The sequence below is a fragment of the Solea senegalensis genome, linkage group LG6 (genome assembly GCF_019176455.1).
Source record: "Solea senegalensis isolate Sse05_10M linkage group LG6, IFAPA_SoseM_1, whole genome shotgun sequence".
Taxonomy (NCBI): domain Eukaryota; kingdom Metazoa; phylum Chordata; class Actinopteri; order Pleuronectiformes; family Soleidae; genus Solea; species Solea senegalensis.
Window position 1 is genome coordinate 8,912,252 of NC_058026.1, and position 13,433 is coordinate 8,925,684.

Genomic DNA, 13,433 nt, shown 5'->3' on the forward strand with positions numbered 1-13,433 from the left:
GCACACTTTTCCACAGCAGGGAATCAACACAGCTCCACTGGCTGGAGGCTTTCATCCAATGAAAGAGGTCACACTTTTCCTTTCCTTTCCATTTCCATCGTTGCCAACGTGGAACGACAAAACACTTCCTTTATTTATATGCAAACAGTAAAAACAAACAAACATCCTTGTGTACAATAAGTCAGAAATCTAAATGTCTCAACTTAACATAGTAGTGCACAGCGAGAAGGTCGTCCTGCCAGAAACAGTAATTGTCCATTGGGGTTGTCGTAGACAGGCGATGGGTGGCAAGGACAGCAAGTCACAGCGGTGTCATATCGGTGCATCGCTCTGCTGGATGGCCTGAAACTGATCTAAACATTGGCTTTTTGCTGCATTTCCTCTGTCTAGTTCTTTTCTTTATGCCCCTTCCTCCCCCTCCCTTAAATAATAAACACACTGTTTATTACTTCACCTTCTTCAAATTGAGTTACATTATACTGCAAGTTTAGCTGCTTTGTGCTACTGCACTACAAGGCTACAAGGCAATGTTTGCCATGGTGTTTGATATTTCAACCTGGACCACAGCAATAGTCAGAGCCACTTTGTCAGTTACTATTTCATTTTTTTTTAATTCAATAGTATTAGAATAGTATCTCACACTATATCCTCGCCTCCCCCTCCCTCTTTTTTCACTTTCTCATGACACAAACATGGTGCTGCAGATCTTTCTCGCCACATTGACCTGATACGTCTAAATGCCTTGCATGCTGAAACATCTTTGATGCACGTCTGGCAATACTGACTCTGAAGCCAGTTCCTAGTGTCAAGGTGCAGCAATTATGTCATATTATGCATATTATGTCTAACAAACACAGAGTGATTCGATATAATATATCTTACAACAATTTGGAAGAATTTTAAGTTGCATTTTTTGATTTTTGGGTTAGGGAATCATCCCTTCTCATCACAGTGAACAGTGTATGTTTCAGTAGGCAGTGCAGAGAGTTCTAGGCCAATTGCGTTGACAGCTGTCAGGTCAGAATGAAGATAAGCATGATCCATGCAGGATGAAGGATATGAACGGGCAAGCTTACAGATTTTACACAGAGGGTTTAACTCACCATGAGGTCTTTGACCTTGGAAAAAACACTGAACTATGACAACGGCTCCTTTTCTGCCTCCTCACTTAAGAACCAAGGAAAGCCGAGGATTAAGGCTTTGTGTTTCTCAGCTTCGCAATGCAGCATGATCACTTTTATGTGAAGGGAGCACGATCCAAAGCCTTCAGCACACTTTTCTTCTGTATGTGCTTGTCATTTTAACATCGGGTTGTCCCTCTGTCTTAGAACCTCATTCTTATCCTCTATTATGCCGATGTGATCTTCAGAAGGTTAGACGTTCACTGAAAGAATAGAATCTGCACTGTCTTGATGTTTTGTGATGCATAGATTCGGTCCAATGAAGCTGTGATGATTTACTGATTCATTTATTTGTGATAGAGAATCATAAAAGTAACAAAGAATAACATATTTTACTAAATGAATGCATTTGAACAACTTACTACAGTGAACTACAATGCAAATACACAGAGGTTTTTTTTTTGCAGATTGCACTTGTCATGTTACATAATGGTTTTGGACACATCGCTGGGCATATTGTAGAGCAGGATACCAGTGAAAGTGCAGAGGTTGCGTTTGTTGTCCGCCCAGACCCAGGACCTGGCCTCCATGTGCACGTCGACCCGGTCTCCCTTCTGAAGGAGCAGCACTACGCCATTAGATCCGTTATCGGTGACGTCAGCAGCAGTAGCGTGTTCAGCTGTGCCCACAACAGCCTCACCGTTCATATACAGCAGTAAAAAGCCAGGGTTCCCACCGTTAGCATGAGAATAGAAGGTGAAGTGGTAAACTCCAGGGACTGGTGCTGTGAAGACTCCTGTCAAGGACGTTTAAAGAATGAAAAGGACATAAACTGAACCACTTTCACAAGGAATTCAACTTTTAAATAAAAAGTTGGAATTTTATTTGGAAGACATACAGTGTGTCTTCCCATAAAAATGATCTGAGAATTCTGACCACAGCCATTATGTATATTCATGTAGCAATCACACAGACATTACCTGTTTCGGGATCATAGCTGTCTCCAATGTTGGTGATGACTTTCTTGTAGACTAGAGTGGTCTCAGTGTTAAATGGTCCAATGTGCATTTGGTTTTCTTCCAGAGCAGCTGAGAAAGCCACTTTATCTGTATTATAGCAATGTTATGAAAGGACAAACTAAATATGTGCAAATGCAGCTGTTACTTTCCGTAAAGAAAATGTTAGATTATAAAAAAAAAAAAGACAATCTCATCCCCATATATGTCAAGATAAACTTTCCACATTGTTTCCAGGATGATATTTAAACACATGCACCTTTGGTCACTGTAGTCTTCACTTCTTCCAGTGCTGCGGCGGTTTGGTCAACTTTATTTTTCAGCTCCTCTTGCACAGTCTGATTTGTCTCCAGTTTAGCCTCCTGCTCTGTCAGGGAAAAATTGATTCCACTTGAAAGATAATATCCCAATTTTCTGCGACGAACAATTAGCAAAAGGGTAATTTATTAATTAAGTTTAAAGCCTTTCATCAATAAATAATATATATATATACATATATGTATGTATATATATATATATATATATATATATATATATATATATACTCATATATATATAGTATATATATATATATATATATATATATATATATGTATATATATATACGTGTATATATATATATATATATATATATATATATATATATATATATATATATATATATATATATATATATATATATATATATATATATATATATATATATATACATATATATACATATATAGACATTCTTGCCTTGTTCAGCTTTTTTAAGTGCCTCCATGTCAGCCTCTGTTTTTTCCAGCTTTGTCTTCATCTCCTGGCCCAAAATCTCAGCAGCAGTCAGTCCGGCATGTAACTCTGGGGGAAAATAAAGAATGATGCGATTGTGTGAAATCCAATTAAATATTACATTACAATACTTAATTATAACATTCTCTTTATTTTAACACAATAAAACTTGTATCTACTATTATTCATTTTCTCCAGTGCCTCCACTTTAGTGTCAGTGACTCCAAGGCGTGAGTTCATTTCTTTAGCCTGGCCTTCACTTGCTCCAACTCTGGATTTGAGCTCTAGTGGGAGATGTGAGATGCACAGATTGAGTCATTATATCTCATTTGAATCATAGAAAGATCAGATGGAACATATAGAAGGGCCATAAAGGGCTACCTTGATCAGCTGTCTTGAGCGCCTTCAACTCCCTTTCCGTGTCTTCAGTTTTGATCTTCAGCTGCTCACTCAGGCTCTCAGTGAGTCCTAATCTTGCTGCCAGTTCTGTTTGAGTAGGTCAAGAAGATAGAACCTGTCAAGTCATCAGTTAGGAAGATAAAACCTAGATCACCATGAGGAGCAAATGGTGGATAATGCCCGACTCCAGCTTGACAGGTTTCCATGTTTTTCTCCTGTTCTTTACCTTGATCTGCTGTAGATAGTGCCTGCACTTGCACGTGATAAACATGGTGACTGATCGCAGGATTTTATAAGACAACTTGTAGCGAAGCAAGTATTTGACTTTTGATATTTTTGGGGGGAAAAGTGCGGGAGAGTGCCAATATAGATATCACTACATTTGATTTCCATCTGTAATTGCCTCTAATTCACTTCATTACATGAAGAACATAATATTGATGTTGAATTACATAACTTGAATAGAAATAGAATAAAACTGTGATTTATTTACCTTGATCGACAGTCTGCAGTGCCCTCACACCTCTGTCCACATCTCCAACCTTATTGCCCAGCTCTGTCAGTCTGACGTTCAACTCTGATGTGTAAAAATGAATATGGCATGAGCTTCCACTCAGTCAAATATGAATCATGGAGTGAGCTGAAATCGACTTTGCTGTGCATTAATAATTGACTTGTTTGCTGCATTACCTTCACTTTCCTCCTGCAGTTGTTCCACACGTGTGTTTTGACCCTCTAGATCGCTGGCGTTCAGTCTGGCCTCCAGTTCTTCTCAGTGAAATTAAGAGTGAGAATTGAAGGATTTGAATACATTTGATGGCATCAAAGTATGTGGGCATACTTTTGGTTTCTCCATCACCCTTTACCTTGATCCACAGTTTTCAGAGCCTCCACCTCTGCCTCACTTGCTTTAAGCCTCGTGTTCAGCTCTGTCTCAAGACTCTCGCTGGACTCCACTCTGGATGCAATCTCTGACATTTCAAGTGCAGCACAGTCCACAGTCTGGTCAGGCATTTAACTCACAATGTGGTTGCATTAATGCAGTAGTCGCTACACCTTGTAGTGTACCTTCAATTTCAGTCTGTATCTGCATCACCAGGGCTCTTTGTGTGTCTGCTTGGGCATCAGTGACATTCAGTCTGGCCTCCAAATCTGGTCATTTTGGAATAACTTCATTAGATATTTCATAACACAATCAAATTCATTTCTTAGTCTGATCATTTACCTTGATCAGCATTTTGCAGTGCCTTCACTTCTGCATCGGCTTCTCCAAACCTATGTGCCAGCTCCGTCAGTCGGGCGTTCAGTTCTTCAGGTCATGTTGAAAATGAGGTTATAAATACTGCATCACTTCAGTCATTCATTTAAATATAAATTCTAAGGTGAAGTAGATGAGCTGAGATGAATGAGAGGCGTGTCTACTCCCCCGTGCATTAATATTTCACTTATTTGTTCCCTCACCTCTATTTTCCCTCTGGAGTTGTTGCACTCGTTTGCTTTGGCCCTCCAAGTCACTGCCATTCAATCTGGCCTCCAGTTCTGCTTTGTGAGAATGAGAAGAAGTTAATACAAACTAGAATAAACAAATAAGCTAAACTTAAACAAATAAAAAGGAGTTTAATATCTTAACATTACCTGTGGACTGCCACACAACTTGCTGCACCTGCCTCCTCTGTTCCTCAATGTGCATCTCACTGACTCTCAGCCGGGCCTCGTGTTCTTTTTTTTATACAATGGAAACAGAGCAATACCAAACTAACTCACTGAAGAACACATGGAAGTGTATGTTGTTATTGTACATACAGTACATACATATGCAGTATATAACAAAATAAGATATTGCTTCCAGATATACTTGTGTAGCCTTGCTTCAGTGTCTCCAACTGTTTCCATACTTCATCCAACAGGCTTTCAGCAACTGTCTGTTCTGTAAGGAAAATTGCACAATAACGTAAGGCTGTGTAAGTCAATGTAAAACAATAGGGAATCCCACTATGTTTTCCATTAGATTTCGAGATGTTTGAGAGAAAAAAAGTGCTGGACATTCAGGATGAAGCAGGCGACGTGTCATCGTTCATCACCCTCTTCACATACAGTACCCTGCACTCTCTGAAGTTGCACCAGTTGCTCTTTGGTCTGTTGCAGCTCATTTCTCTGGTCATCCAGAAAAGCCATCACCTCCCTGAGCAGAGTAAAGCTGTCTGCTTCATCCTGACCATGTGTGATACCGGTGAACCTGTGCCCAAGGGTGTTAGCCTCAGACAAGCAGCAGCACCCGAGCAGGAAGAGTAAAGCAACCCTCATCCTTGTGGTCCGTCGAACTGCGACACCTGGCGGGGATTTTGAAGCGTTAGGTGATCGTGTGAAAGGTTATGTAAGGTCTGTATGTTGTTGACATGTAGATGACCCTCTGAGGTTTATGAAACATGTCTGCCAGGGCCAAGGTTAGAGGCATTCTGATAAGAGCTGAAAATAAATTCCACACTGACAACGTGTCATACATGCATTGTAGTTTCAACCCAAACTTTCATACTTCATCTGGCACTGTCCAGTCCAACTGCAAGACATTAAATGTATGCTATATAAAATGAATACTCTCAAGGTCACTGTGACATTGAGAGACACGCTAATAGATGTTCAGGTTGGTGCGCATGCTTGCCTGTGGGTGCCATGGTAAACACGTGGATGGACTGTGTATTCAGCTGCTTCCCTTTAACCCTGGGGACAGGAGTGTGTGTGTTTGTTTGTTTGTTACTTAGCTGAAAGAGTATCCCATTGCTGGATTTGTGCAGCAGAGGTCAGATGTTTCTCAGGATAGGTCAATGTGCTTTTTGACCAAACTGCTGTCACATCATTTAAAAAACATTTAAAATTGTTTGTGTATGTGTGTGTGTCCTTGTCGTATGTACATGTATGGGTATGGACTATGACTGCAGTTGTGCGTCTTTCACTCTGACAGCTTCTGGCCCATTTTCCAAACTGTGTTGTCTTACTTTCAGAAACAAAATTATTTGAGTCAGGCCAATTGTTTTTTTTGTTCTTTTTAAACATTCTCTTTTCCTCTTTGTTACACAGATTATTGCATATCAGCCATATGGCCGCTCTGTAGACTGGTGGGCATATGGAGTGCTGCTCTACGAAATGCTTGCAGGGCAGGTGAGTGGTGCACACACATACACAGAGACACAAGAACATGCTTCACTATTCCCATTGTGGATTACGCACTGATATAATGCATTCCCTAGCCTTAGTCATCACAACTAAAGGCCTAAACAAAACTTTTATGTGACTCTAGCCCTAAAACCAAATCTTAATGTTTTGTCCCCACAGATTCTGTTACACAGTATTAACATAAAAACACGGTCAAGGTTTGTACTGACACGTAATATTCACTCTGTGATAGGAGGACGTGAAGAGTGTATGTGTGTTTGACAACATGTGTTATGACAGCTGGTGAGAAAGTTGTAAGGAAAGACCACCTGAGTATACGTGGGAAATGTGGAATGTGGGTGTGATAAACCTGTGATAAACCGTGTTATTTGTGTTAAGTTGTGTGATGCAGTGAGGCATTACATTATGAAGTTCTATTGTGTGTATATTTTATATATATATATACTATAATTATATATATATATATATATTCAACGTTTCATTGCCTTGCAAACGTGATTAATAAATGTATTTGTTCACAGAGCTTTATTTAAATGTAAACCCAGATGTTAGAGAAAATACCGGTTTAAACAAATACAAATACACACTGAAAGTACATGCTGTAGCTTTATTCTTATATATTATATGACATGTTTTAATTCCAAATAAACAGCAGTTCAATCTATAACAAACTGCAACTTAGTAATGGGTGATGTTTTTACCTACTGTATGTAGATGTTCCCTTTGTCTGTCCTTCAATCTAAAATAAAGGGGGCATGATGCAGTCTTGCTGTCTCTAGCTGAAGGGACCAGCTAAGTGGGAATGATGAACAATTCATTTTTCGACCGCCAAAACACCCACATTATGATAACTGATGAAAACGTCCTGTGAGAAGGGGAGAAAAGCAAGGTCATCTATCCCATTTGCCCTGTGAGACTTTAGATCTCACTAATTCTCCACTGCTGCTCATTGTTTTTTGTTCCTTTTGGTTCTACATAATGACCCTTCCCTTTTCACTTCACTTTGTGATAATGGATTAAAACATTGCTCTTGACTTTGTACCCTTTCTCGTTCAGCCTCCGTTTGATGGAGAGGATGAAGATGAGCTGTTCCAGTCCATCATGGAGCACAACGTGTCGTACCCCAAGTCCCTGTCAAAAGAAGCGGTTTCCATCTGCAAAGGAGTGAGTGAATTTTCTTTGTCGTCCATGTATCTAGCAGTTATTTGTGCATAAGCAACAAGATTAAAACATCCATATATTTTAATCTATTCAGTATTCATGAAGGATAAATGTATAATGGCAGTGGCTTTGTTTTTCAGTTTCAGAGACTGATAGAGACATTTTTGTGTACTACTTTATTTAACTGTTTAACTATGTTGCTTAACTTAACATTCACTATTCACTTAAGACAAAATACTTCAACATCTTGTCATGTCCTTTCTGGTATGTCGACTTTCGGGCGCAAAAGTGATGTGCATGGTCACAGATCATCGGAAGGCGTTTATTAGCTTTCCACACTTATGTGTAAACTATGAGAAGTCTAGCGCTATATGCTGTAAAAAGAGTGTCTGGGAACTCAGATGGAAGTTCTCTTTCCTCTTTCCCCTCAGTTCCTTTGCATTATTGACAGTGAATATATCAGATCATCAAATGTCTCTTCAAAAGCTTGACTACATCTGTCACAGTGATCTGTCAAAACGTGTAACATACTGTAGGCGCGTCTCTGTCTCAGTAACAAAATAGATGAAAAAAAATCCCTTGTGGAAAAGGTTGTAATGTGTATTCTTATTGGAAACTGACCACCAGAGTGAATTACTTCTTATAGTCTTTAACACAACACTGCCTATAGTTTAGTTATCTTTTCAAACAGGAAACTACAGGTCACATCTTCTAGTCAAGATTATTTGTGGTTCATCAATTTTGATTTGACTTGTTGCCTTTTTACAAGCTTCACAGGACATGATAAGTCTTTTTATACTCCGTCTACTCCTCAAATCAATCGCCTTAATGTGACTGAGCAAACTGTTGCATGATGCATGATCTTAATGTATATGTTCATATATACTGAGTATCAGAGTATGATTTGTAGCCGAGTGCATACTTTGTTTGTGGCATTTTCAATTAGTTCCAAAGCTTATGCCTGTACTGTGCCAGGACTGGCAGTCTTCTCATATGCAGTTTGATTGTTTTTCATCAAATGGCTCTTTGTAGTAATACCACAGGAAGATCTAGTGTTCCCCTGGGATGTTGTTTCTGAGACTGTGGTTCTCCAGAGACACAGGGAACTGAACCCGTGCAGTGGAAAGTCAAACAGAGAACTGCTGGAATGTAACTGTCTCATTTTAAGTTTACAACAAAGTATTTGAATAGCAGATGAAAGAGGGATGAACAGAGGTACGATACTTACCTAATGGATTCACCGAATCACTGTGAAATCATGATTCTGCCAGAAAAAACAAGCTGAATTATTTACAGGTTAACTGGGGTCAACTCCTCTGAGCATAATGTTGGCTTGGCCCCTTGAACATGAGAGGTTTTGTACTTTAAACAATGGCATTGATTGATTTATGATTTATTGATTTATGCTGCTGTACTTGGAAGAAAAGGCACAAATTTCGGTGTGTGTGTCCAGAGTGAATTTCATAATACAAAAAGCTGTTGTATTTCCGTCCAGAGGCAGTTCAAGGTCAATGAGCTGTGAAATAATGTGCTTTGTCTCCCTGTCTTTTTCTCAGCGTGTTTCTCTTTGTCACCTTCGCCTCTTTCTGCTTTAGTTATCTTAGCCATGTACAGGCATGTGTCTCTGCTGAAGTATTGTCTCCACTCTTGTTTGGAATTACTCCAGCTCTTACACTTAATGGATACACAGTGCTTGTCAGTAGCCTGACCTATAAAGGAGGAATGAAGTGGAGAGATGAGAGGGAAAGAAGAAGAAGAAGAAAACAAGGGAATGCAGTTGTTAGAGGGCGCTAGAATGAGGAGTCCAGTAAAAGAGTAAAATGGGCAGGTGTGTCCATCCATCCATTATGTATACTACTTACACTTTGAGGGTCACGGGGGGGGAGGGGGTTAAAGCCAATCCCTGCTGATACTGGGTGAGAGGCAGGTACCCTTACCAGCCTATCACAGGGCCAGGTCAACATCAGTTCACTCTATTTTACCCACTTACAGTTCATTTAGAGTCTCCAATTGCAGAGGAGAAAACCCCACGCAGACACAAAGAGAACAGGAAAACTGCACTCCATAAATGTTAAATTACAATCTTTACTGGGTGAGCTCATGTGTACTGCATAGTACATTACATTTTAAATCAAATTAATATAATTGAACAAGTCTCAGGTGTAGATGCACAAATGTCACCCAAAGAGCATCCATTTTAATTGTGTTTACAGGAGGGAAATAAAATAGAGGCAGGTATACACAAGAAAAACACTTGTTCTGAGTGTAAATGTTGATGCCCTTGGTTTATCCATGAATAATTCAACTACATGAATGCACTGAGGCAAAAGCATAAAGGGTCAAAGTAAATGCCTTGTCTCCTGTGCTGTTAATTACTACATAATGTCCAAGTCCCAGTGGGGTTGTAATTATTTGTTCTTTTGTCCACAGAAAAGGCAGAATATTAAACTCTTTTATCTTTGCAATGGGTGATAGTGGTGATAATGTGTGTTTCGGAACTGTATGATGTTGTCCTTGAGCAGACTCTCTACCGTCTCTTAGGCCCCATGTGCCTACTCTTTTTCACTCGCCCTCCCTCCTCTCCTCTCGTCCCATCAGGTCTGACAATTTGCTTTTGCTAAAACTTTTCCTCGTCATGTCATGACACTGTGGAGTCACTGACATTCTAGTGCTAAGTGTCTGCAGACAGAGTGATCACGATCCATCACTCTGACGTGAAAGTAATTCAACCACACACTCACAAGTGTTTGATTGGCATGGTGGCAGTCCTCAACAGTTTTTTTGGGGGGGTTTTACTTTTAGGGCATTTTATGGTGTGGGATGTGCCACTTAAATGGTGACAGCCTGTGTATTTGCAGCAGGATGCTTTCTCACTGTCAGAAACAGTCCTGTGACCAGACACAGAGCTGCAAATGAGTTTTTCTTCCTTGTCAACAACTGCGTGAAGTAGTCTGCCAGCTGGATGCACTCAGACGTGACCCATCCTCTGACCTGTATGTGAAAGAGCTCACATCGGAGAGACTGGTCTTTGATGAGGCTCACATTGTGATGTTTTATACACTGTGCATTTATATTATGTTAAATTAATGTAGCAGAGTTAGCTGTAATAATAGTGTTATTTAAAAAGCCTAAGACTGAAAAATGTTTTGTTCAGAGCCTGTTAGAAAAAAATAAAAAAATAAAAAATACATACTGTAACATGATGGGTTAGCATGTTAAATACAAAACTGCCAAGGTGACTGAGGTGCATGTAAAGCAGCACTTGACATTAATTAAAACATTACATTTTAGTACCAATTTTGTTTTCACACTGACAATATTTTAGTTGGTTTTGTTTGCTGTGGGTCCTCCACATGTTGTGTCCCCATGTCATCTGTGGTGTGACTGTAAGAGACAGGCAAGGCAGAATAAGCAGAGTGAAAAGATGGTGAAAAAGAATGATTGTCACAGAGCCAGGTGTTTAATTTAAGTTTTCTGACCTTGATAAGTGATGGGGATCAAAATACATCAGAGAAAGAACTCACAAGAGACCAGAGATTAAGTGACACTGCAAACTGGAAAAAAAACAAATTTGTCTGTACAATATGAATATTCTTATGTGTGGAATTACCACTGTTATTCAGACTGGTGATACCATCCCTAGACTCTTTGATGTAAATGTTTTTTTTCCTTTTTCTTACGGTGAGCAGCTGATGACCAAGCACCCGTCCAAGCGTCTGGGCTGTGGCAATGAAGGAGAGAGGGACGTCAGAGAACATGCCTTCTTCAGACGCATTGACTGGGAGCGTCTCCAGAACAGAGAGATACAGCCGCCCTTCAAGCCCAAAGTGGTAAGTCCTGTGAAAAATCATGCTCAGGGTGTAATTACTACTACACGGTCTAATTACGTGTGACAGTTATTGTAACCACGGTGAAGATAATTGGTTTGCTGTCTTTAGTTTAGCCTTCATTAATTTAAGACCACACTTCCCGTTACTCTCACCTTATGGGACACCATTACTGTGATGAAATGTAAAGATGCTGATCAATATTTTTGCGACTTGTCGAGGATCTTGTCTGTGTAGAGGTAAAAACAAAGGGCATGCAATTAGCATCACCATTTGTTTAGTTTTTTGCACTAAACCCCCTTGTGACTTAATGTAATGCATTTAGATGGAAATTCCAACTATTGGCACCATCCACTCAGTCCTTCTTGCTGCATTCAGCCCATTTGATTTTCTCAATACTGTTTTATGTAGAAAAAACGCAGCTGCGAGCATAGGTTACACACAGCCCGTGTTATATGGGCCATAAGTGATCTTAATGTATAATTAACGTAACATTCTTTAATTATGAATGTATGTCTCGTGCAGTAGTACCCTTGAGTTTACACATCATCTAGAGTGCACACACACACACACACACACACACACACACACACACACTACCCCCTGTCTGTGTATCTTAACCTAATAATGTATAAATGTTTACACCAAAAGAAGTAGGTAATTCAGTGTTTTGTGTGTGGCATTTATACTACATTATAATCCTCTCCTGTTTTACCCTCAAGGGCTCCCGTTCCTTTAATAAGGTGCATCCTGGTGTCTGTGGCCATGTAGTCTCCTGTCGCGTGTGTTTCTGTGTGTCCTGGGTATCCTAGTGCTCTGTGCTTTGTAAATACGTGTGTGAAGGCTGAAGAAAGGAAAGGTTAACAGAGACCGCGTAAAGCAGAGGGGCAGGTTCTGTTGCATGTACACCTCATGTTTGTGTCTGCTGTCCATATTCACAGGGAAAAGCAAATGATTGTGTATTTCATGTCCATTGTGCTGTGCGTGCGTTCAGGTGTCTGGTTGTAGACACGGATACGGTTGAACGATGAGAGAGACGGAAACAGAGAAGCAAAACATTGTTGACTGCTCCCATTAACCACCGTACTCTGGCCTTCAATGATCAGTCATGTTCATCTCACTGTACCATGTAATATAGTGCTCTTTCTGAATCCATTACCACTAAATGGCTATCATTATACACCTCCCACTCACCTCTCACCAGGTCTAACCCGGACCTCTCTCATCCACCCTCTTCCCTTCTCCTGTGTGCATTCATCCCTGCTCTATCTCACTTAATTCGCCTGTGGCAGATGTGGAATTGCAATCAATACAGTGTCTGCACCCAGCTGAGAGACTCAAACCATCTGTATCTATTGGACTGGAGCTTCAGACAGCATGGAGGGAATGGTCTGTGTGGTCCAATGAGTGACAGAGCAGGTTCACTTAGTGTGATACTGTTAAATGCTGTCTCCATGCAGCTGTCTACTATAAGCAACACAACAAGTACGTGATTAAATGCCACGTGCAGCATGCAGTGTTGGTACGAAACCAGGCTCATTTCTCGGGAGTACAACACACTTGATTCCCACACTTTTCACACCCACTTGTGGATGGTCGATGGAAAAGTAGGTCATATAGGAGGAGGCTGCTTATTGATGGTGAATAAAGCAGGGATGGAAACAGGGCAAGTGAGAGTAGGAGGACTGAGTCACTGAACAGAAGACCTGGAAAAGTGTCCATGGAAGAGTTGTGCATGGCTGATGAGATACTGACACATGCACACTCAAAGATAAAATGATGGCATGTGTTGTGACTCATAGTAGCTGTAAGAAATTAAGACATGCAGTCTGTTGCGGCTTGACTGAGCATGTCTGCCTTTCCTCTCATGACTTACGGGACGCAAGAGGAAAAAGGAGTATTTATTTGCTGTATGTAGTTCTCTATTTTTCACATTTGGGGTCAAAAGAATTTTTTTTTTTTTC

At 40.2% G+C, this 13,433-nt stretch overlaps 1 protein-coding gene across 1 annotated transcript in view; it reads left to right on the top strand.

Moving 5' to 3' along the window:
• The window catches only part of LOC122771238 (protein kinase C alpha type-like), a 113,975-nt gene that overhangs the window by 92,878 nt on the left and 7,664 nt on the right, over positions 1-13,433 (top strand). The window contains exons 14-16 of the mRNA XM_044028677.1: positions 6,386-6,466; positions 7,538-7,645; positions 11,332-11,472. Of these exons, the coding sequence (XP_043884612.1) occupies positions 6,386-6,466; positions 7,538-7,645; positions 11,332-11,472 (330 nt within the window). The remainder of the gene's footprint in view (positions 1-6,385; positions 6,467-7,537; positions 7,646-11,331; positions 11,473-13,433) is intronic.